Here is a 25,724-nt window from a genome sequence, read left to right on the forward strand (position 1 = left end):
AGGCCTCTGTTTCCTCGGGGAGTCTACAAAGTTCCTTTCCTGTTTGGAACAAGTAACTAGGGAGTTGGAGTGGAGCGAGAGGAGAATGTGGGGAACCGAATTCCTAGGGATTAATTAGGGCCCTTCAATGAGAACTGTTTCCCCGCTGGAGGCCAATTAGGGCAACTGGAATCTTGGAAGAGGAAAGGGAGGTACGTGTGTATGGGCTGGGCTGCGTCCCTCTTGGGGAGAGCAGGTCTCAGAGGCAACCTGTCCACTTACAAGAAAAATACGAGTGCACATAACCGCAGATGAGTTTTCATCCTCTAACTCTGTGTGAGGTCTTTCATCGTTATCACAAGAATCACCCTCCCCTGGGTAGCACTGTCCTACACTGAGCCCCCACTAGGGGCCATACCCTACCTAGGCCAGGCCTTTGCATTCAGCAGCCACCAGCAATGCCAGAGCATTCCAATTTTTGCACGTCCCCACCGACGCTTGCTATTTTCCGCATGTGTGTGTTTCTTAACAATGCCCATCCTAATTTGTGCGAAGTGGTTTCTCATTTTAGTTCTGATTTGCATTCTCCCAATAACTAATGTTGTTGAGTGTCTTTCCATGTGCTTATTTGCTATTTATATATCTTCTTGGAGAAATTTCTATTTAATTCTTTTACCCACCTTTGAATTGTGTTAATTTTTCTGTTGTGAAGTTGTAGGAGTTCTTTATATATTCTGAATATTAATCCCTTCTCAGGTGTATGCTTTGCAAATATTTTCTCCCATTCTGGAGATCGGTTTTTCCCTTTCCTGATAGTGTCCTGTAATGCATAAAGGTTGAAACTATTGTTTTAACTGGGAGATACGCATTGACTGTGCCTCGTGGTGGGTGAGGCTGCAGGCGGGAAATGTTATTATCGTTATCATTGTTGCTGCTATTATTTCAGGTCTGCTCCTGAAAATGTTTAGGAGAGGGACCCAGTGAGTGGGTTGGAACCAGCCTGGGATTCCGTAGCACTGTATCCACTGTAATCCACCGTGATTCAGTCAATGTTCCTTCTAGAAGGGGAACTGAAGACGAAAAGATGTCATGAGGTTCTGCCAGACACGCAGGAAACCACAGCCCTGAACTGAATCTGAAACTGGTACCAGAAAAGAAGTTGCACAAGACAGAACTTCAGTAGTAATGTGGTGATACTCGTGGAGTTGTTTATCGGGTGGTAGTGGAGTAGAGAGAAAAAAAGATCCCTTCCACATCCCCAGGTTAGATTCTAAGAGCTTATGGAGCTCAGAGGCAAGGCAGCTTACAACGTTGTCTTTTTAGACCTTGAGGACTGTGGTCCAGAGAGACCAATTTCAAGGACTAAGGCAAGTGCTGCAGAGTGCATGTGATTTAGATAGAAGAGCATGAGTCCAGATTCCAGTTGTTCAGGGGCAGTCAACAAGGAAAACGAGAGCCTTGCTGTCATTCTGCTTCCAGAAACCTTTTCTGACCACAACAGGATTGGTGAGACCATGGAACACGGAGTCTGGGAACAAATCCTCCCCTTGGCTGAGCTGCATCACCGGTTGAATTCCCAGCTACCTTGGGTTTTATGCAACAGGAAAATGGTCAAAGTTAGCGCCATGAGTGGCAGAACACTGAACCCTGGAAATTGGAATGAGAATATCTGTGATGAGCCAGAGATGAGGTTATCGGTCACCTGGGTCCCCCAGATACTTTAACTGTATGGTCTGTCTGTCCCTGTCTGGACAAGCTGGACAGGTCTTCAAGAGACAATCTGGCATGGGGAGGGGGGAAGGAATAAGGAGCCTGGTTGGGCTGCTAGGGCCAGAAAGAGGAAAAGAGGAAAGAGTAGAGGTTGTAGACACAGCATACTAACCATAAAGGGAGATTTCTCCACTTAGCTCCCCATTGTTGTGGAATGGCTGGGAAATACAAGAACTGTAAGGCTTCGATGCCCACACAGGTTTGGGAAGGGACGTCACTTACCTAAGCAGAAGCTAGAGGAAGGGTCTACTCTACTTTTATGATATGAGTGTCCAGAAACCAGAGGGAAATTTCCCGTGTGACTGGTGTTATAATATTTGTTGTGGCAGTGAGTTTTCAGGCAACAAGGACCGAGAGGGTGGCAGTGTCAGACTTTTTCCTCGAAGGGGATTTCTGACTTGCTACCACAGCAGAAAAGGGCAAGACTGATTCACACTATCTGTTGGCAATCCTGGAGACATCTAGAAATACGAGAAGAAGAGACACAAGGGGAAAGACGGAATTTCTTGCTAGTCAAAAGCTTGAAGTCTCTGAGATTCAAAATTCTTTGAACTAACGGAATTGTGATCACAATTATTTTCATAGTCTTGTGAGATTTGGGATTCATAACTTAAAAATTGAATAGAAAAATCCTTTATGTTTTATCTGTGAATTAAGTAAAGGTGGAAGCCTGGGTGGCTTAGTGGTTAAGCCACTGCCTTCGGCTCAGTTCATGATCCTAGGGTCCTGGGATCGAGCCTCACATTAGACTCCTTGCTCAGCGGGAAGCCTGCTTCTCCCACTCCCTCTGCTTGTGTCCCCTCTCACTGTGTCTCTCTCTGTGTCAAATGAATAAAGAAAATCTTTAAAAAAAAAAAGAAGGAAAGAAAATTATTATTTTAGTATAATGGAGGAGAAACACCTAGAGCTGTATTTTGAGATTTTTGTTCTACCTGGCTATCTGAATTTTCTACTTTTCCTTCTAAAGGTAAACTTACACCTGTGAATCAGGGTTCCTCACATTCTTTGGGTCCTGGAGACTTGTCGTTTTGGTGTTGGCTGCTTTGACATCCTTGTTCCTTAGGGCATAGATGAGAGGGTTGAGGACAGAGGTGAGAAGTGCATACACCACATTGCCCATGATGTGGGAGTCGAGGGACAGGTTGGCCCTGTAGGCCACAGAGGCTATGGCAATGCATAGGTAGCAGGTACCAACCACTAAGAGGTGGGAGCAGCAGGTGAAAAAGGCTTTTGAGCATCCTTCTCGGGAGATGATGCAAAGCACCAAAGCCAGGATATGGGCACAGGAGAGAAGCCCCAGGAGAAGGGGCAGGAAAGACACCTCCACGGTGATGCAGAAGCCCATGAGGGTCTGGGACGTGGTGTCAGAGCAGGAGTTCTGGACCACAGTCAGGTGGTCACAGAAGCAGCGAGAGATATGAGCAGTGTTGTCAAAGGCCAAGCGGGAAGTTTGCACCCTGGTGGGGATGTGCAGGAGGAGGGCAGTGAGCCAGGCTCAGGCTGCCAGGGTGGCATTGGTGTGGGGGTCATGAGGACAAGGTATAGCCAGGGGGCGGCAGATAGCCACATAGCGGTCATAGGCCACGGCCACCAGGATGAAGGCTTCTGAGCAGGAGAAGCTGTGGAAGAGGTGAATCTGCAGGAAGCAGGTGGGGAAACTGAGGAAGCGGTCCCCAAGCAAGAGAAGGGATGGCATCCTAGGGACAGTGGTCGTGGTACAGAGGATGTCCAGGGTTGTGAGACTGATCAGAAAGAAGTCCATGGGCTTGTGGAGGCTGGGCTTTGCCACCACAGCCGTTAGGATGAGCAGGTAGAGCAGGAGAAAGACAAAGAAGATAGGAAGAAAGAGAGATGTGGGCAGAGAGAGAATGCCCACCAGGTAGAAGATGGCTGAGGACTCCTCTGATCTATTATAGGCTATGGTCTCTGTGGTGGGTTACTATGGATGCCCAGGAAGTAGGGAGTGGAAAAGTCTGGGGACAAATCACATCTGGAAACCAGAACAATCAGTGCTTCTGGAATGATAATTTTGTGATTATCGCTGCATAATTAAGGTTACCCTCTTTTCTTTTATAATCAAGTATGGGAAAGTGTCTACAATATGCAACCATGTGTCACATGCTGGGTATAGAGTAAATACTTGAACAAGACAGAGACGGTCTCTAATTTCATGGAGAGGTTTCTAGCGGAAAAAAGAGACATTAAGCAACGAATCACATAATTATTTAATTATAGTTGTGTTATGTGTTATGGAAGGATTCCGTTGTCTCTGGGTATGGGGCTCTTTGTCAAGTTACAGTGAAGGGCGTGACATTGGAAATGCTCTTTATGGGAAGAATCATTCCTGATTGGAGTCAGAACTGATGGTGGCTTCTCCCACAATTGGCAGGAACAAAGAATCCAAGACAGCATCTGTGTGACTCCATAGGACATAGGTAGCTTCTGTAGCTTCCAGCTGGCTGCCACAGCTCAGCGGGGGAGCTTCTGTTTAACCATTGCATGCCCGCTACCTAGCAGGCTCCTGGTACCTGGGTAGAAGTTGTCATGTGACCTGGGGGGCATTGACCATAGAGAGAATCTGGCTTGCAGTAGCTGCTCAAAGGTGAAAGAACCCCTCCCAGAGGAACCAGAAGGGATTCTGGGTTTTCAACCCACAGATCTGGGGGTTTGAGCTAAGGGAAATACTGATTTGCCCTCCCTGTTGGATTTGTCCCTTGGACAAAGGGCCCCGAGAAATCTATATTGATGTTGGTATTCCTGTCTCATGAATCCCGGTGACTCCATGAGCAGTGTCCCCATGATTTTCCTGAAGTCACTTCCAATTTCTCTCTCTTCTCACAACACCTCTGTGTGGAAGACCAGCAATGTAAAAACTGGAAAAAATGTTTTTATTTTCAAATGCAACAATTTTCTCCCCAAAGACCAGAGAGTGAGCATAGAAAGGGCAGAGGTTTGGGGCACCTGGGAGACTCAGTCGGTTAAGCATCTGACACTTGGTGGCGATCTCAGGGTTGTGGGATTGAGCCCCGTGTCGAGCTCCACGCTCAGGGAGGAGCCGGCTTGAAGATTCTCTCCCTCTTCCCCTTCCCCCAGTCTCTCTGTCTCTCTCAAATACATAAACAAATATTTTTTAGAAAGAAAGGGACTTCCAGCTGCCACAGGCAACCTGCAGGACTCCCCACCAGAGCTCAGGCCTTTGTTTCCCAAAACAGCCTCTTTCTTCTATGTCATGTTTCCTGGAGGATCCAGAAGTTCAAGTTTCCAGGGAAGAAACTTGAGGAGAAAATACTAGGACCAAGATTTTCTGTTTCCCTTTCCGTTTTTTTTTTCCATTGATAACATCAGACAAAAATATTTCATATTTCTTTCTGAGTCTCCCTCTGGCGAGTGCTGAAACAAGACACGATATCTGCCAATTCAAAATTTCCTTTGAAATCCTCCAGAAGTCAGACCCAAAGACCTTGCCCAAGAGTGAAAGTCCTCCGTCCCAAATTGAGAGGCTTATCCCTTACTCTCCGAACCCCACCCTGAGATGTTGGGCCTCTGGGATTTTCTCACACCTGAAGGAATGCGACTGCATGGCATGGGCATTTCTGCGCTCAGAGAGGGAGTTGTGGCCAACAGTCCCGGGTGAGGCAGGCAGAGTAGGACATCTGGGAGGCAGAAACGCTGAGGGTCAAGGCCAGAGGGGTCCTCAGGGGTCACTGAGTCCAGCAGTTTTCTCTTCCCTCCTCTGCTTGGCTGCTTCGCAATCCCACCCAGAGGCGCACCTTGTCCAGATCTGCCAGGATAGGTGGTCTAAGGTCCCACAGCCCGTGTATCCACAGCCAGCCTGGATCCTGGTTGCCGCCATCTTGTGTACCCAATCTCTCTTCCTCATCCCTGGTCCTGGTTTATAGGTCCTGGCCTCTCTGCCTTGTTTTCCCACCCCAGCATTCTCTGCCTGTCGTGGGGCACTTTATCCCTAGCCCTACTCACCGGCCAACCCTGGTTCACACGGGTATCTCCTGTGGTATCTCCATGCAAGGCCTTTTTGCTGTGGAGCCATGACCCATTAGACCCTAAGCTCTCTCCTTTTAGGCAGGTCTCTTGGGTACTTTCTTTCAAGATGGTCCTCCTATGGGAACCGTACCCTCCATCCCTCAGAGATCAACTCCCTGGCATCTCTTAGGACATATACAGGGAGGGTAGGATTTGTCCCTAGACTTTGCTGATAACAAGATGAGTATCATTAACAACCCTCAAGGGCTCAGCCCTTTATGCCAATGGTGTAGACTTTTTATTTTAATGGGAAGTCTGACTGAAATGCATGGATGTGTCATCTTGTCTACCTGACTTGGCCTGTTGGAACCATCTGTTCAGTTGAATTCTCTTTTATCATTCTATATTCATTAATTTATTTACTCAACAATATTTATTGAGCTCCTAAACTGTCTTGGGTGCTGTTATTTGGTGTCCCGAGTGCAGAATTAGCTGTGTCTAAAGCGCGAGGGTTCTTATCCAAGACTGGGTCTTGAGATAGGTGATTTTGGTGATGGCTGCCTTGACATCCTTGTTTCTCAGTGTATAAATGAGAGGGTTGAGGATTGGTGTGAGAATGGCATATGCCACATTGCCCATGACGTGGAAGTCGAGGGGCAGGTCGGCCCTGTAGGCCACATAGGCTATGGCAATGGATGAGTAGTAGGTACCAACCACCAGGAGGTGGGAGCTGCAGGTGGAGAAGGCTTTCGAACGTCCTTCTCGGGAGCTGATGCGAAGTACCGAAGCCAGGATGTGAGCATAGGAGAGAAGCACCAGGAGAAGGGGCAGGAAGGATACCACCATGGCGATGCAAAAACCCATTAGGGTCTGGGGCATGGTGTCAGAGCAGGAGGCCTGGACCAGAGCCAGGTGATCACAGAAACAATGGTAGATGTGAGCGATGTTGTTATACGCCATCTGGGAGGTCTTGACTGCTGCTGGGATGGGCAGGAGGAGAGCAATAAACCAGGCACAGGCTGCCAGTGCAGCATTGGTCTGTGGGGTCATGTGGACAGGGTAGTGCAGGGGGCGGCAGATAGCCACATAGCGGTCATAGGCCATGACCACCAGGATGAAGGCTTCTGAACATGTGAAGCTTTGGAAGAGGTACATTTGCAATAAGCAGGCAGGGAAGCTGAGGAAGTGGTCTCCAAGCAGGAACAGGGACAGCATCTTAGGGACAGTGGTCGTGGTGAAGAGAATGTCCAGGGTTGAGAGGTTGATCAGGAAGAAGTACATGGGCTTATGGAGCCTGGGCTCTGCCACCACAGCCACCAGGATCAGGGCATTTCCCAGAAGGATGAGAAAATAGAAGAGGAGAAAAATAAAGAACACAGGGAGGAAGAAGTTCTCTGGCAGAGAGGGGATTCCCACCAGGTAGAAGACTGGTGATCCATCCGCTGATCCATTGCAGGTTGTGGCCTCCATAGTGAAGCAGAGCTGGATTTCTGGGAGATAGGCAGCTGGAACATCTGGATCCTGGAGATATCTGAAAACCATAGAAACAAAGGACTCTGGAATGACATTTTTAATGTTTATAGTTAACATAAACACAATCACTTACAGCCAATTCTAGAAGACTGATCGTAAGTTGTGGTATTTATTGATATCTCTCATGGGAACCCCAAATTCCTCCCTTTCTTCTTTGGTCAAATATTAATTACTAGTTCATAATAACCTACCAGGTAGAAGTCATTATGTTGTGTTCACGTGATACAGTGACGAAAGTGAAGAAAGCACACAAAATTCCTATCTGAGAGTTCAGGTCTTACTGGGAAAGTCAGATCGTAACAGTTGATTACGGAATTATAATTGTGAAAAATGCTTGGAAAGAGTTCTTCTGGTCTTCATCTTGGGTCCCATGTTGTCTGGCTTGGGATGTCTCTTCTCTCAAATCAAGTCCTTACGCTTGTGTTTCTAGTTTTGCACTCATTCAAATTCTACCATCTCGCCGCCATCTTGTAAGGGCTGCTGTCTCCAAGGCTCTCCACAACCTGCTTCTGCTCACATACTTATTAAACCTGTTTCTTGCTTGTGTGCCTTGAGTAGTATTTTTTTCCATATACCTCTTAAGCTACGTATCTGGACTTCTACTCCTATGTACGATGTAATAGGTCATGGTGGCCCAACTCTTGCATGGCAACAACTAGGAAAACTTGGAGAAATTACACAGATCACATTTTTTAAAATAAATTGGAGAAACATGGCTGCCATGAGGATGAAATGAATTGGAACTCCAGCGAGGAGGGACTCTCCAAAGTGAACTGCCAGTCACCAGTTCTTATCTTTCCTAGGAATATTTGATTTGGGGACCATTGCGTGGCTTGGACTTGGCCCAGGCAGAGGGACACAGATGACAGAAGGAAAAAGCAGCAGTGCTTTTTGGCAGTCAAAAAAGGTTGTAAAACATACTGGAAATTTAAGACAATCTAAATGCATAATAGGTTTTCCCCATGGGACAGCTTCTGAATCTGGGTGTTATGCAAAACAGTTTGGGAAGCAGGGCTTGAGGCTTCCAAAAAAAAATAATAAAGAGACTTCTAAAAGGTAGATCCCATGATGCTTAAGAGATTAGAGGGAAAAAGTCTGCCTCTAAAACATCAAGGTCTTATCCTCAAAACATTTTCAAAATTTCTGAAGCTGTAAAAAAAAAAAAAAATCTGAAGCTCTCTGTGTGTGTGTGTGTGTGTGTGTGTGTGTGTGTGTGTGTGTTGAGGGAGTAGGTGGCAAGGTTGTTAAAGCTTAGGTTCAAAACCTCCAAAGGGTAGAAGGAAATCTACTATCTTTCAGGGCCGAGGAGACAGAGATCCGCTATGTTAACAATCCACAGCCCAGGAGGCCATCCATACCTTAAGAACAAGAGCAAGTCCAAGTTAGAATGAATCTTATGAAAACTGAAACTAAACCTAACTCAAGCCTTGATTAGCTCAATTTTGTGGGGAGATTTGACTAGGCTGGGCTCAAGGGAGCCTTCTGGGTTGCTGGAAATATGCTATATCTTTAGCTGATCTATTTACATTTATATATCTATATTTGTCTTTTTTTAAAAAAAGATTTTATTTATTTATTTGAGAGAGGGAGAGAGAGAGAGAAAGAGAGAGAATATGAGCAGGGCTAGGGGGCAGAGGGAGAAGCGGACTCCCCGCTGAGCAGGGAGCCCAATGTGGGGCTTGATCCCAGGACCCTGGGATCATGATCTGTGCTGAAGGCAGCTGCTTAACTGACTGAGCCACCCTGGTGTCCCTATAATTTATATTTATATGTATATCAATATCTGTATCTGCGTCTGTGACTATGATGTTTGAATCTAGAGCTATAGCTATATTTATAGCTAGATCTATACCTGTACCTAATATTATAGGCTTTATTATGCCTGAGTTATACCTTATTTAAACAAGCAAGCAAGCAGGCAAACAAAAACAACAGGATATTTTAAATCTTGCCTCTGTGTGTATGGCTTTTTGTCCTACTACAGTGAGAGGAATGGCAGAGGCAGCCTTTTGTTGAAGTCTCTTGCTGATAGGAGTCAGGGTTAAAGGTATATTCAATCCAGTGGCAGAAAGAAAGGTTGGAAGGCTTTCCTGTGTGATATGATTTGTTCCCTCCCTCCTAGTGCTGCTGCAGGAGAGCAAGATTTCCTGATGAACAGTAGCCTGTAGACTTCCCTAGCCCCAGCTAAGAAGGTACTGTAGTAAACTGGAAACTTAGGGGTCTTAGGGGCCACTGTTGCAGAGAAAACATAATATTCTTGTGACAGTGCCTAAGGCACAAGCCCCTACCTCAGGGGCTTCCCTTGTCAAGGAAGGACAGATGTGTGCTTCTGAGCACTCACAGACCTGGAGTCCTTCAACTGACTGGGCATATGGATTCCTTTCATACACAGCAACAAGTCCATGGTCACTTTATATCATGGCCTCGTTAACCTTGATGATTTCTAAAACGACTCCCTCCTTGATTTTTCCAGAACTGTCCTGTTTCTCTGACTCGTGCTAAAACCTCTCTCATGTCATTGAATCGTAAGAATACCAAACGTGAAAATGGTTGCCAGATTTTTTCTTTATAGACCGAAAGGCCAAAGTCTTGCCTAATCACATGGGGCCAGTCAGTCACAGAAGGAGGACCAGAACTCAGGTCTCAGACCCCCAGACTGGGGCTCTCTCTCTAGATCATGTCCCCCGGACAATTTGGAAGTTTTTATTTGGGAAGAGACTGGGGCAAAGTTTTTTCTCTTTTCTTCTCCATTTCTACGCTGATATTGGCACCCACAATCAGAAAATTCAACTTGCGGGGAAAAAAAAGTAATTTCAATTTGTTCTTTAATCTCTTTAGCATGTGTGGTGGGTGGCCTGGTTTCTCCTTAAGGAGTGAAGGCTGGTAAAATACCTTTCCCAAAAGACACATGGAACAAACCACTTCATTGTGAATGCTTCCTTGAAAGAAAAAAAAAATACTATGTTCTGAAGGTCAGGCCCCAGTCCCCAGGCAGGGGAGCAAAGCTGCTACACCCCAGCTGAAAAGAGTTAATTCTCAGCTAACAAGACCACCAGACCCAACCTACCTTGGCCAGCTGAGCAGGTTTTCCTCGTACCCCCAAATGGTGCCCCTGCATTTGCCTACAGGTCATTATAGCTCAGAGGAGATGATTTGGGACTGATGGTCACTGAGTTAAGTCGAGCTGGGGTGTGAGGTGCGAAAATTCAGAGCCAGCAAGTCCATCAGTAGCCCCTACCCTCGCTCCTCTGTCCCGCTTCTACTCAACAACACTGGTAGAGAGGGCAAGTGCTGTCTGAAGTCGGGTAGCAGAGAGTCTTCTCAAGGTCAGCCAACAAGTTCACAGCCAAGGTGGGTCTTGAGACCAGTTTTCTGGCTCCTATGCAGTGTTCATAAGGATTTCTCATGAAAGAAGATGACCCCCTCGCCTGCCGTCCAAGATCAATCTTCTGGCAGCCTTGTTTCTTCTTACTCCAGTCACATGGTAACTCCTTACTCTTGCCTTCTTCTTCTGCCTGCCTCAACTCAAATGCTCCCTCTCCCAAGAGGCTTTGCTGGTCTTGGCTGGCTTGGGCCCTCTTTTCTGGCTTTCAGGGTCCCTGTGCTTTCCTTCGTCATCACTATGATCATACTGGGGGCGGGGGGTGTCTGTCTCTTTTTGTGTCCGTGGGTCCACCAGGCCCAAGCACCTGCAGGGCCATCATGGAGCCCGATTATTTCTATTGGAAAGTGAACCACCACCCCTACCAGGAGCTCGGTGGTCCAGAGATGGGAGCCAGAATGCAGCTTTCCCAGCAGGCCTTGAGTGGCTGCTGAATCATGCAGTCGGCATGAAGGGGTCATTAGCGAGGAGAGAGTTTTAGTTTGACCATTTCTCACACAGCTAGGGCACACAAATGGGGGTGGGGAGGGAGGGCTCAGAAATGGGCTGTGGTTTGCTCAAGGTCACACAGTAAGCCGGTGACAGAGCAAGAACTAGACTCTCCGTGGGGCTGGATTTCCCCTGGAGCTGGGGATCCCTCAGGAGGAGCCCTGGCTGCCCTCCCTCCTGGGCCACGGAACAGACCCACAAGTAAGACTGATTTGCTCCCCCAGAAAAGCACTGAAGCACTTCCCTTCCCTAAACTCCCGTTTTGTCAGAATGTACCTAGGCAACAGATAGAGCACAAGCTTGGGCACCACTAGACAAGAGCACTGAAAAACGTTTTTGCAAGAATTTGGTATCTGATATTTTTGAAAAGCCCCAGTGTAGCATTGTGCTCATAATCAGAAACTTTCTGGACTTCCTTACATTTAGTTTGTGGTTTAGATGAAGGGAGTTCATGTTGACTATGTATTACAGGGGTGTTTTTGGTGCTTAAGGGCACCAAAGATATTGTTCGGGAAATTTCCTTCGTCAGGAATATCTGTGAGCCACATTACAGCACCGGTGGGGGACAGAGGACGGAAAAACCACTCACTAGGAGGTTCAGCACAATGCTACAATTACATACATCCTCTCCTCTCAGCATCCAAGCCTGCCAGGGAGTGGTTATATCTCTTGAACAAAGGAGAAACTGAGGGTCCATCTCCAAGGCCCCAAGGTCCATCTCTCTGGGGTGAGAGCAGAGGGTGATCTGGGGCTAGCCTGTGGCCAAGGCCTGAATCCTGCCTAGCGACCAAGAGCGCTGCTTCCTGGACCAGCTCTGCCTCTTGCCAGCTGTGACTTTGGTCCCTGAGCCTCAGTTTTCCCACTTGTAAAAGAGGGCTTTGGAAGAGATGGTCTCCTCCGGCTCAGTAAGCGTCTTGGAGCACGTCTCTATGTCTGGCCTGGTGAGGGGTCAAAATGGCCATCTCATGGCCCCAGCCTCTGAGGAGGGAGAGCGAGGGCCCTGTGGCATGCTTGCCCCTCATGGTCACAGCATCATCACGCTTCACCACAACTCCCAAATCTACGCCATCCTCCCACAGTATTTCCACGATCCTGTGCCGTTCCCTTGGCCAAAGAGCAGGATATGTGCACGTGATAGAGTCTGGGCTCAGTAATTGGAGCTATAGCGACCTGGGTTTCCATTCTGGCCTCACCGCTTTCCACTTTCCCCCTGAACTGCAGTTCCCTCATCCATGACTCACAGTGTTACAGATGCCTCACTAAATATTTCCTTTTCTTTCACTGTCATCGGCCTTGCCTCTGTGAGAAACTCTCTCACAAAAGCATCAGCCTCTTGCCTGTGACTGCCCATCCCTGCCCATCCTGTCGGGGTGTCTGTCCCAGAGCCACACAGACTGGGGGTGCACCCTGGGCCCCTGACTATGGCTGTACACATCCCCGGCCTCTCTGAACTTGTGTGCTTCTGGAAAACTCCAGCCCCCGCTCAGCTCACCTGCAGGCCTGATCCACATTGCTGTCTTCTGTAGAGTCACCACACTTGGCCCTGGGGGAAGAGCCAGGAAGGAGCTGGGCCACGGCCCATTAAACCCTGGAGTCAGGGCCTGCTGGGGCCTCTCCCTCAAGCTGGTTCCCCTAAAGGACTCCACGCCCGCCAGCTGGGACCACCTCCCTAGGGTGGAGTGGGGGATGTGGCCCTGGGCTTTGCAGGTAATGGAAATAGTGTCATTAACAACCCTCATGGGTCCCAGAACTTTATCACCCATGTAAGAGTTCGATTCTTTTTTCCCATCGGGCCTCACAACAGCCAGGGAAGACAGGCAGAGCCAAGACTTTCCCCATTATTTGAGAGCTGGGAAAAATCCAGTGAAGGGAAATGACTTGCCCAGGGTCACCTCAGTGGCTGCTGGCAGAGCTGGGATTTGGGCCCAAGATTCCCATTGTAGTTCAGCTGTTCAGCAGCACATCGGCCAATGGCAGAGACCTCAGTTCTTTCCAGTGATATCTCCTTGAACAAATCCCTTAACCTCCCTGGGCTCTTATTTCCTTCCCTGTGAAAAGGGTATAACAGCATTGCCTTTCCTGCAGGCTTCTGGGAAGGTTTAGGTGCTGAGCTCGGGTCTAGCTCATGGTAAACATTCAGTAAGGGAGAGCTGTATTTGGATAAACCAAAATAGGAAAACCCTGTTGTGCCACCGGGACACACTACCACAGATGTTCCAGGAGGGACTTGCTAAAGTTCTGTGGGAAGAATGTGAGGCAGGGCGGACTGTGCCCCAGACCCAGCCAGGGCCCAAGCTGGATCACAGCCTGTTAGTACCTCAGTCTGTCAGATTCCTTCCTGAGGCTCCATAGCTCTTACTTTCTGTCTCTGTCACACTTCCACTAATCTGTATAAAATTTAAACAATTTTTAAAATTTCACTAGTAATAAATAGATCCCATTGTAAAATAGTTTAAACAACATGGAGATTTATGGGGTAAAAGGTAAACGCTTTCTTCACACCAACCCTTCCTCATATTTCCCCTCCCCCCGCCAAAGGTAACGATTTGGTGTGTTCCTTCCACACCTTCCCTAAGCTTGCATGTGTGGCGGGGGTTGGAGGGACTGTTTTGTTTTTCCCCTAACATAGAGTCATTTTGTTCTTATGGTGTCACTTATATTCCAGCTTACTGAGTCTTGGAACCTTTCTGTCTGACATCCTTCATTCTTTTAATCTGTTACTTGGTATTTTGTAGTATGGCTATGACACCAATTATTTCATGTATTTTCAGGTTTCAAAATATTTCATCATTTCCCTGCCAATGAACATCTAGGTTGTACACAATTATTGCTATTCTGAACATTATTATAATTAATGTCCTTTTAACATGCATTTTGGGGATAGGTACCCAGATATTTCTCTCAGATAGGTCCTTAGAAGTAGAACTCCTGGGCCAAGCAGCAAGCACTTTTTATTTTATTTTATTTTGTTTTGTTTTATTTTAAATCAACTAATTACTGTATAGTGCATTATTAGTGTCAGAGGTAGAGTTTATGGATTCATGTGTTGCAGCAAGCACATTTTAAAGGGGAATAGGTGTGTACGCGCAGGGACGTCCCAGCTTCAAACCCAGAGACCCGAGAACGTGAACTCCAGCAATGACTGAGAGGACCTCGCTGCACCTGGACCTGCTGCTGCCCGGACCCAGGGGAAAAACATTTCAGCCCACGGTAGAGACTTCTAGAAGTGATGTCTGCCGACTGTAGATTTACAACTGCGGGATGCAAGATTACTAACCCATTGGCAGCTTCTTGGAAACCGAAAGAATAGTACAGCAGAGGCTGTAGCCCCTTCTGATCGAAGGAACTTCTGAGGGGACTGAAGATGGTTTGGGAAATTTCGTTGAAGAACAAACTATCTTTGGTCTCTCCTCCTCTCCAGATCTACTCCTTCCAACTGAAGGAGAGGAATTTTGGTTTGGGATAAATTTGTACATGTGGATCTTTGCTTCAGGGCCACAAAGGTAAAAGCTGAGGGTTTTTCTAGGGGAGGAGGTTTACCCATTCTCAAGTTAAAGGCAAAGAATTCCTGCAGAATCACTGGACTGTTAGGTGGATTTTTGTTCTGTTTTCTGTTCCTCAGACATGACCAAGCTCCTTTTGTGTATGTGTGTGTGTGTGAATAAAACGATAGAAGTTTATTAAGTGAAGATACAGAAAAAGCTCTCAAGAGTGAGAGGGGACCCCGACAGGGTTGCCCATGACAGAGCTCCTTAATAAACACCTATTGCCATGATGGTGTTGTATGGTGACAGATGGTAGCTGCACAGCATAATGTCTAGACTTTGCGGAATCACTGTGTTGTAACGTTGTGCATCAACTATACGTCACTAAAAAAATAAAAAAATAAAAACCAGGTTTGCACATAAACAAAAACAAAAACAGGTGCACCTGGGTGGCTCAATCAGTTAAGTGTCAGACTCTTGCTTCTTGATGGGGTTGTGATCTCAGGCTGGGCTCTGCGCAAAGCAGGGAGTCCGCTTGGAATTCTGTCTCTCCCTCTGCCTCTGCCCTCCACCCCCTGCTCCCTCTCTCTCTAAAAATAAATAAATAACATCTTTAAGAAAACAAAGAAACGCCCCCCCCCAACCTCCAAAGCCAGCTTTTGGCAGCATGAAAAGGACTAAAATCTTTTTGGGGTGTGACGAATGAAACTAACAACAAGACTTGGTTATTGGCAGAAAGGGCTCACAGAGAAAACAACCATCATTTGAACTACAGTAGGTCAGAGAAAGCAAACCGAAACCAAGATTTAGATCCCTTTCAGGTTTCTAATTTTATTTTGTTTTACCTACAAAAATGAGCCAAAATAGAACTAATCTGGTGGTTGAGCTTTCTTTGCAAAACGCCAACACTTTAAGACTTCCTTTTATAACATTAGGGGATAAAATATGATTTACTTTATTACCTCTGAGAATGAAAATGTCCTCAGGCTTCTAGGAAATGATGGGCTGTTCGATAGCCATGGTAACAAATAGTCCTCAGAACTTGTTTTAAACCTGTTTAATTGCTCAATGACAGCTTTGCACTAATATCCACGTTCCTGAAAGCCAGCCAGTCTAAAAGTCAGCCACACAGCAACACCCTCCCCCCAGTAACCACACTTCCACCACCGAAGGCAAACTGTTCCCTCAATACCAGCACCTCTGAAGGTCCACTAGCCCCTCCCCTCTACATTGTCCCCAGCCCTGTATGAGATCAGTTCCCCGTGTTCCTCAGAAACATATGCTGGAACATTCCTAATGCTTAATCTGGTGGTAAGTTCTGCCTTCTGTTTTCAGGTGTGGCATGCTGGTCTTTGCCTTTGACATTTTGAATTTATGTCTCTGCAGTGCAGTTGTAATGTTCCCTCCTTCACTTTTGATTTTAGTAATTGGGGTCTTTTCTCTTTTTTTTCTTAGTCAATCCACCTAAATGTTCGTCAATCTTATTGATGTATTCAAAGACCCAGTTTTGATTTTGTCAATTTTTCCCATCCTTTTTTTGTTTCCATTCTAATCTTTATTGTTATTTCATGCCTACTGCTTGCTTTGAGTTGAGTTCGTTTTTAAAGAAAAATGATAAAATAATAATTTCTTAAAGTAAAAATTAGATTATTAATAAATAATTTAATACATAATCTAATAACAATAGATGATTAACTTGAGATTTTCTTCTTTTTTTCATATGAGCATTTATGGGTCTATATTTCTCTCGAAGCATTTGTTTTAGCTGTATCCCCTGATTTTGGCTATGTTGTGTTTTCATTTTCTACAAGGTATTTTCCGATTTTCCTTGTGATTTCTTTTTTGACCCACTGGTTTTTTTTAAGGGTGTGCTGTTTAATTTCCACATATTTGTGGAAGCAGCATTCAGTGATAGAGTTTGTATTATTTTAAAGATGTATAGAATAGAATAATGGGCAGCTTATTTAAAATATATATGGCTTGGGACCAAAATATCTAGTTTAGTAATAATGATGGCTTCAAAGATGGAACTAGACCAGGTACTGTGAACAATGCTGGGAATATCTTTGAAGAACACGTAAGAGGAGGATAAAAAAATTAAAGTGAACCATGCTGTTTGAAACACAAACAGAAAGCACAAAATAAGAATTTAGCATACTATAAGCATTTTACTTAGCATCAAGAATGTAAGAAATTAATGCAGAGGAAATGGCATTACCATAAATATCATTCTTGTAATGGAATCATAATCTCATGATTACATAAGTATTTTCACTATGTGTAAGTGGTAAGTGGAACCATCTTTAGAACTCAACGTTGTAACCAAGTTTAGAAGCATTTTAAACTAGGATTTGACATTTTAGAATTCATTTTTTAGTGTTTTTTCTTCCTTCCTCTCCCAATAACATTGAGATATAAAATATACCATAGTAGGCTCATGATATATGTACTTGATATGTGTCACTTAGCAGACAGATTTTATTTTCTTGACAAGAAGCATAGGTAGCCACTTGTGAGGACAGATAAATGATCAGATTAAAAAAAAAAATCAGATCATTGCTGCCTGAAAACCAGTTGGCTTATGGAATTATCCTAATGCTTGGATAAAAAAAGAAACCTCCACTGGGAAGAATCAGTAACACTGAATCAGTAACATATCAGTCCCACATGCCTTGACTCAGGATGAGCCCTGCACCCTTAAGGAGAAGTGAGATGGATTTTAAGAAAGCATGTTCCTGATGTACATGTATCTTATCTGAGCTTAACGTAAGAGCTCTTCACAGACCTTAATTCTGGCAGGCAGTCATCTGATATGTCCCTGGTTTGTTCCCTCATTTCCCTTCCTGACGACTTTTTCTCTCTTCAATTCACCAATACCTCTTCCTGTTGTTATTCCAGCCAATCAGGAGAGGAGTGCATGGAGTCCCATCCCACACTCACCCGCCTGCCGGCATCCATGCTGCATTCCTTCTGTCTTCCAGCCTATTCCCCCGGACTAACTCTTCATGCTCCTACCTAAGGCCAGTCTCTCCAGCGATGACCCCGTCCTTCTCCCACCACCAGTTTTTTTTTTTTTTTTTTTGCTCGAACAAAAACTTGATCTCTACCAACTGTTGATTAACTTTTCAAAATCAAGGTGCAGACCTGTCTTCTAATATGTTACTATTTCTCTAAGAAAGAGATAATACAGCTGTATTTATATGTTGTATATGTGTGTGTAATGTTGTATATGTGTATGTGTGTGTGTATGTATATGGATTTGCTTATATTAAAAATGGAAAGAAAAACAAAAAATGAATAAAAATAAATTTTTAAAGGGAATGCAACAGGTGGAAGGAGCAGAAATGGGGATAAGAATTCACTAAAAATGCCTTGATTCACAATTTTGACTTAAAATTGCTACCATCGTGGCTTTAAAAGACCCCATTGCTATTTGCCGAAATTCTCACTCTCTGCTAATGCCCTTCCTTCAAGTCCCGTCACATGCTGCAACTTTATCACAATTTGCTAAGAAAGATTTTCTTTCCTTTAACATATGCCACAAGAATGTCACCGCCGGTGCCATTCACTTTTCTGAGAGTGGTTTTCCTTCCTGCCTTTTTCAGGGGCACTGTAGTTCTGTCCATCCTTTTTTGACCTGTGGGATTTCTGAGGAAGACTGAGTGGCAAAGTCTTCTGTGTTTGCTTGAGTGAGAACTCCATTTCTTGACTGAGACGGGGTCTAAGCTAAAAAAAAAATCAGCACCCCATGACAAGGAGGCCATCCCGCATTCTGGTCAGCTCCAGAAGGAAACCTCTCCTTCTCGATGGGAGCAGTTCACGGCTTCTGTTCAGTCAGTCCATATCCGCCATGTTGTTAGCTCCATGAAGACTCCTAAACAAGCAGTAGCAGGTGCCATAGGTTAAAGATACTTACGGGAGACATTTTTGTCTTGGATTAAACACCATCCTCCGTGCTCCCACCGTCCCCTGTGCTTCCCTTTGTTACAGCACCTACCACACTGTGCTATTCCTCCTCGAGTCCATCTTCCTCACTAGATTGTAAGCAAATTGAGGGCAGTGACTGTCCCGATCTCTCCCTGTGGGTCTCTAGCTTCTACCACATGGTCAAGCACCTCCCAAAGGTTAATCAAAGTCTTCTTAAATGGATGACAAATGGGAAAAATTATATTGGGCAGCACAATGCTTACTCTGAATGCAAAAACCACCACAAACCATCCTACCCGTGGAAAGACTTGGACTGAACATTGAGAACTACCATTGCAACCTCTGCCTGATGGCATGGTGTCTTGTAAGAGTTTATTATGAAATACAGTATTCATATGGAGTCACAAAGTATAAGTCTATATAGAGAGTTTGATTGTAAAGTGAACACCGTGTCACCACCATTCAGGGGAGAATGAAACTGACAATTCCTCAGAAGGCCCTTGGTGCCGCTCTCTGATTCACATCCCTCTCCCTCTCTTACAGCAATAAACCTGATTTTTGTTTTTAAGATTTTATTTATTTATTTGACAGAGGGAGATCACAAGTAGGCAGAGAGGCAGGGGAGAGAGAAAGAGAGAGAGAGAGAGAGAGGAGGAAGCAGGCTCCCTGCCGAGCAGAGAGCCCAATGCAGGACTCGATCCCAGGACCCCGAGATCATGACCTGAGACAAAGGCAGAGGCTTTAACCCACTGAACCACCCAGGCACCCCTGATTTTCGTTTTTATAATAAATATGCCTTCTCTTTTCTTCACAGTGTATGACATCTGTATGCATTGATAGAAAATGTAGTTTAAGTTTTCCTGTCTTTGAACTTCATATAATTGGAATCATACTATATATATCCTTTTGAGTCATGGTTCTTTCGCTCAACACTAGATTCTTTCATCTCTTCCTGGGAGATACTCATGTTGTGTATATATGTAATTCCTTCATATTTTTTTGGCGTACAGCGTTATGTCTTATGAACATTTTACAAGTTAGAGAAGAAATTAGCTGTGCCAAATAATAAAATATGTGTATCTTCAACATTGTAAGATAGTGATAAAGTGTTTTCCAAAGTGGTTGTGCCAACAAACACATCCACTATCAGAGTATGAGTGCTCTGTCAACCCACATGTTCGCCACCTTGGGCATTGGCTGATTTTGACATTTTAGCCAGTCTGATGGCTTTCCAGTGGTATTTGTTGTGGTAAATTGACCCTTTCCTGTTACTACTAGGTTGAGCCCATTTTCTTAGATTTATTGAACATTTGCTTTGAAGTATTTTGCTAATGACTTGATTATTTTTAAAAAAATTGACCTGAAGGAATTCTCTATATATTCTGGATGAATCCCAAGTCTTTTAGTTGGTCATATGCATTGCAAATAACTTTCTGTTCTGCAGTTTGGCATTCTACCCTCTTCCTGGTGTCTTTTGATGAACAGAGATTCTACATTCTAAAGCAGTCAAATGTATCCTTTGCTTTTTTCTAGCTTCAGAACTTTAAAAAAATCTTGCTTAAGAAATATCTCCCCATCCCAAGATGAGGACTGTAGTCTCCTATATAGTTTTGTAGTTTTGCCTTCCGTATTCAGGTATTGAATGAGATTGGTTTTTGTGTTTGCTTGAATTGAGAGGCAAATTTCATTTTTGACATATGGATACCTGATGTACTGATTTATTATATGCCCATCTTTACAATTATCTGCAATGTCATTGTTCATATATTAAGGGTCTGATTCTGGGCTTTCTCTTCTGTTCCATTGACCCATATGTCTATTCATGTCTTTTTTTAAATTTAAAGATCTTTTATTTATTTATTTGATAGACAGAGATCACAAGTAGGTAGAGAGGCAGGCAGAGAGAGAGAGGAGGAAGCAGGCTCCCTACTGAGCAGAAAGCCTGATGCAGGACTCGATTCAAAGACCCTGAGATCATGACCTGAGCCAAAGGCAGAGGCTTTAACCCACTGAGCCATCCATTCATGTCTTAATAACTAACCTTTCTGTGCTCTCATCTTTAGTACTATTTTAGCCTTATGTTAAAAAATCTATTTGATACCTTTATGAGATTGATACACTGCCACTGAACTAAGAAAATGATAATTTTGACACTTTAAAGAAGATAGTTTTTCTATTTTATCTGCATTTTCTTTCTACAGAAGTGTTGATTTTATAACCTAGTCTATCATTAATGGAAATGGAAGTCTCAGTGGTATATTTTGGGCTCTACTCTAAGTCATTCTTTCCATCAAGAAACTTTTTTGATGGCGTTCTTCCTTTTTAGCACACTGATATCTTGGAAGCAGAATTAGCTACATCTAAGGATAAAGGGTCTCCAGAATGCCCTGGGTCCCAGATACTTGTTGTGTTGGTAATAGCTGCTTTGACATCCTTTTTCCCCAGGGTGTAGATGAGAGGGTTGAGGACAGGGGTGAGAAGAACATACACCACATTGCCCATGATGTGGGAGTTGAGAGGCAGGTCGGTGTAGGCCGCAGAGGCTATGGCAATGCATAGGTAGTAGGTACCAACCACCAAGAGGTGGGAGCTGCAGGTGGAGAAGGCTTTTGAGCGTCCCTCTCGGGAGCTGATGCGAAGCACCAAAGCCAGGATATGGGCACAGGAGAGAAGCCCCAGGAGAAGGGGCAGGAAGGACACCTCCACGGTGATGCAGAAGCCCATGAGGGTCTGGGACGTGGTGTCAGAGCAGGAGTTCTGGACCACAGTCAGGTGGTCACAGAAGCAGCGAGAGATGTGAGCTGTGTTGTCAAAGGCCAAGCGGGAAGTCTGCACCCCGGTGGGGATGTGCAGGAGGAGGGCAGTGAGCCAGGCTCAGGCTGCCAGGGTGGCATTGGTGTGCAGGTCATGAGGACAAGGTATAGCCAGGGGGCGGCAGATAGCCACATAGCGGTCATAGGCCACGGCCACCAGGATGAAGGCTTCTGAGCAGGAGAAGCTGTGGAAGAGGTGAATCTGCAGGAAGCAGGTGGGGAAACTGAGGAAGCGGTCCCCAAGCAAGAGAAGGGTTGGCATCTTGGGGACAGTGGTCGTGGTGCAGAGGATGTCCAGGGCTGAGAGACTGATCAGGAAGAAGTCCATGGGCTTGTGGAATCTGGGTTCTCTCACCACAGCCATAGGATGAGCATGTTCCCCACCAGGATGAGCAGGTAGAGGAACAGGAAGATGAAAAAGATGGGAAGGAAGAGGAACACCTGTGGAGAGGGGATGCCCACCAGGTAGAAGATTGGTGGAAATTCTTTTGATCCATTACAGGCTGTGGCCTCCAGGGTGAGACAGAGCTGCCTGTCAGGGTGACAGGCAGCCAGAGCTTCTGGAAATCAGGAGTCTGGAATGAGGAATCTGTAGACGTCACTGTACAATTATTGCGACCCAAATGATTTATGGGCAAGTGTAGAGGACTGTGGTACTCTCCAAAACTGCTTCTTCCATCTTAACCCACAATTCCCTCTTTCCATCTTCCATCAAGCATTCAGGAGGTACCTACCTACAATGGGCAAGGCTATGAGAAGGTGAACAAAGCATCCTGCCTTCACAGGGCTTACTTCCATTCTGGCAACAGACCGATATATTTAAAAGATAATACACAGTTGTCTGGTTACAACCGTGATAAGTACATTGAAAGAGCTTCTATCATGACCTGACAAGCGGGTGAATCTCATTGTCTCCATTTTATTTTATTTATTTACTTGACAGAGAGATAGAGAGCGAGCCCAAGTAGGCAGAGCGACAGAGAGAGAGTGAGAGAGAGAGAGAGAAGCAGGCTCTCCACTGAGTAGGGATCCTGACTCGGGGATCAATCCCAGGACCCTGGAATCATGACCTGAGCTGAAGGCAGCTGCTTAACCAACTGAACCACCCAGGTGCCCTTCATTGTCCCCATTTTAAAGGGTTAACCCTTAGTTGATCAAAATCCATTCTGACAAATCAAGCCGCCACTTTTTTCTCTCACACCCTCACCCAGGTGAGGCAGAGTAAGGCATCTGAGAGGCAGAATAAGGCATCTGAGAGGCAGAAATGTGGAGGGTCAAGGTCAGAGGCCATTGAGTCCAGCCGTTTACTCTGGTCTGCTCTGCTGCTTTGCAGATGGACGTACAGATGCTATGACCTGTATGTAGGACAGGTGCACATGACTTCTCACCGCCAGGCGGCGCTGGACCATCCAACAGGCACACCAAGCATGTGCCGGCTCACCAGCGAAGCAGGGGCACCAGAAATAATTTCTGAAACAATTTTGCATTTGATATTTCCAAGCATCGTTCAGCCGGCCCACCTTAGGAGATATCCAAGTTTGGCTAGATCTTCTTACACTTAATTTACGGGTTAGGGTTCTTGTTTTACTCTGGATTATCTGGGACGTGTGAACGATGTAGACCCATGCTGCGGGTCCGAAGAGTGGTATTTCCAAGGGCACAGAACTTACCACCGTAACTGGTGAGGCTGCTCCCTGTCTGGATTGTCCTCCAGCCAATTACACAGCTGGACCAAAGAACCAGTCACCGGAATGCACAACCTGACACCGTCCTTCAAGTCCACCGCCCCCTCTCATCATCCAAGCCTGCCAGGGAGCGGTTATGCCCTTTAGCCAGCGTGACTCTGGGGTCTGTCCAAGGCCACGGCTGGTGAGGGAGACAGCAAGTGGTGTTCTGAGCCCTGCTGGGCAACCAAGAGTGCTGGTTCTTGGACCAGCTCTGCCACTTGCCTGCTGTGACTTTGGGTCCTTGAGCCTTGGTTTTCACATCTGGGCAGTGAAGGCTTTGGAGGAAAAGATCTCTGGGGGCCTTCCAATTCAACGAGCTCTATTTGAAGGGTCCCCTCTGTGGTTGACAGATCAGATATCACAATGGTCCATGCCCAAAGGGAGAAGGTAGGAGGAGCACCTGGGTGGCTCAGTCTGTTAAGCTTCTGCCTTCAGCTCAGATTACCATCTCCAGGTTCAGGGATTGAGCCCTGTGTCTGGCTGATAAATCAGCGAGGAGTCTGCTTCTCCCTCTCCCTCTGCTCTTCCCCCTGCTTGTGCTCGCGCTGTCTCTGTATCTCTCTCAAATGAATACATTTCAAAAAAAAATCTTAAATAAAACAAAGGGAGAGGGTGAGGGCTCTCCCGCCTAGTGAGTACCTGCTGCCAGCCAGGTTCTTTCCCTTCATCTTGTCACGTGGACCTTAGTGGTCAAGTGTGTGGACTTGGGAATCAGAAAGGACCTGATTCCAATCTCAGCTCCTACTTCCAGCAGTGTGACCCTGGGCACGTCACTCCCCCATCCTGGAGCTTATTTCCCTTATCTGTGACCTCCTGGGTTGTTGTGATCTCTATGGAGAGAATGCTTAGACAAGGCTTACATGTGACCCTGGAACACGTAGGGATCAGAGCTTGGCCGTGTTTCCACTGTTGACTGCTGTCATCAGCCTTGCTCTCCTGGGGGAGAGGCTTGGCCAAAATAATTTCAATCCCACCCAGAGGTGCACCTTGTCCAGATCTGGCAGGATAAGTGGTCTAAGATCCCACAGCCTGTGTATGCAACCCCATCTGTCTTCCTGATCTCCAGCCCTGGTTCTATATCCCTCCCCCCATATCCTTGCCCCCGTCTCTCCACTCCAGTCGTTGCTGAGCTTTGACACTCCCTTCCTCCCCAGATCCCTCACCTGTCAATCCCTGTCACCTTGGTATCTCCTGTGGCATCTCATTTGTGTCTTCCAACCTGGCCTGGCAGGGAAGCACCAGGCAGCCACTGAGCTGTGTTAAGCCCTCCAATCCCTCCTTCAGCCAGAAGTGCTGGGGCTCTCTCCTTCAAGATAGGGCTCCTTTGGAGCACTTTGCCCTCTCATCACCCAGGATCAACTTCTTAGCTCCTCCTAGAGCATGTGTTGAGAGGGGGACTTACCTCTGGGATTTGCTGATAATGAGAACAGCTTTGTTAACAGCCCTCACGGGCTCCAGAACTTACAGCCAATGGGACAGCTTTTATTGACATTATTCTCTCTGATCTTCAGAAGAAACGAAGGAGACAGGCAGCCCAAGAAGAGGAAACTAAGGTCCAGAGAAGTGAGGGGAGGATTTAATGAGATAGGGATATTGGCTGCTTAGAGTGAAACATGATTATCTGAAAATTCCTCCAGGAGCTCTCTGTGTTCTATGTGACAATATCCAGGGGGAGAGGCTGCCTGAGTAGATTTAATTTCCCAGGGGACTGGTGGTGTCTATTTCCTGCAGGAAAAGATGCAAGTTTCATGGGTTCTGAGGGTCTCAGGATGCCAGCTGGTTTACCAGAACTACAGTTACTAGCTGGCATCTAAGCTTAGACTGTTGCATAAAGCTACTCTCTTGCTCCCTTTCCTCTCCAAAGAGAAGCAATCAGCATCAGGGCATTAGACCTGTGTCTTAAGATGCATGCGTGTGAGCTGTCAGCAGCCAAGGCTCAGCTGCTAGAGGGCAGGCCACCAACTGTGTCTACTACGTTCTGTCACTCAAACTGCGCAGATTTCATTCACTCATCACAAGAAGTTCACTCCATTTGGACCTAGGCTTTCTAGGATTCTGATTAGTCACAATCGAAGCGGGGGTGGTTTCTAAGAGAAGGACAAGTGGGATTAGTTACTGCCTCTGCCACTGTAGCCAGCCCCATGGCTGCGAGGGAGGCTCATCCTCTCTCTCCTCAACCACCCATTCTAGATTCCCTTCTCCTTTCCCTTCATGTTCAATCACCTCAGTTGGTCTGGATGGATCCCCTTCTAGCATGACCCAGACCCTCATCCCTGACAGTTTTGAGCCCTGGTTATGATTGCTCTCGTGCCCATTTATAGTTTAATTTGGTTGCAGAAGAAACAAGAAATGCTCCTGTCCCTGAGTGCCAACCTCCCCAGCCCTGGCCATGTATGAGCAGCCTCATTCCCTCCTGAAGATCAGGGTCAATTACCCTTGCAAGTATAGTAACTCCTTTTCTGATTGCTGATGTACTTGCACAGTGGGCTTAAAATGGCCAGACAGTTGTCGCAGCTTTAACTTTAGTGAGACTTACTGTGTCTCCTGTGGAATCAGTACCATTTAATCCACCGAGCCTAAACTGTAGGGACTGGAAAGACAGATGCCCCACAAGGGGTCACTGTGGGTGACAGTGAGT

The 25,724-nt window shown here is 45.9% G+C and overlaps 2 protein-coding genes and 1 pseudogene across 2 annotated transcripts in view; all 3 read right to left on the reverse strand.

Annotated features, from left to right (window-relative positions):
- Positions 1–2,722: 2,722 nt before the first annotated feature.
- Positions 2,723–5,602, reverse strand: LOC123948782 (olfactory receptor 2AT4-like). Its single transcript, XM_046015933.1, is given in 4 exon segments — positions 2,723–3,675; positions 4,278–4,300; positions 5,310–5,402; positions 5,520–5,602. Coding segments are annotated over 4 exon segments (1,152 nt in total).
- A 626-nt stretch (positions 5,603–6,228) lies between these two features.
- The window catches only part of LOC123948783 (olfactory receptor 2AT4), a 110,464-nt gene continuing 90,968 nt past the window's right edge, over positions 6,229–25,724 (reverse strand). The window contains exon 3 of the mRNA XM_046015934.1: positions 6,229–7,261. Coding sequence (XP_045871890.1) covers positions 6,229–7,261 — 1,033 coding nt within the window. The remainder of the gene's footprint in view (positions 7,262–25,724) is intronic.
- On the reverse strand, positions 20,869–22,788 carry LOC123948112 (annotated as a pseudogene).

Source organism: Meles meles, chromosome 8, assembly GCF_922984935.1.
Source record: "Meles meles chromosome 8, mMelMel3.1 paternal haplotype, whole genome shotgun sequence".
In the NCBI taxonomy this organism is placed as follows: Eukaryota; Metazoa; Chordata; class Mammalia; order Carnivora; family Mustelidae; genus Meles; species Meles meles.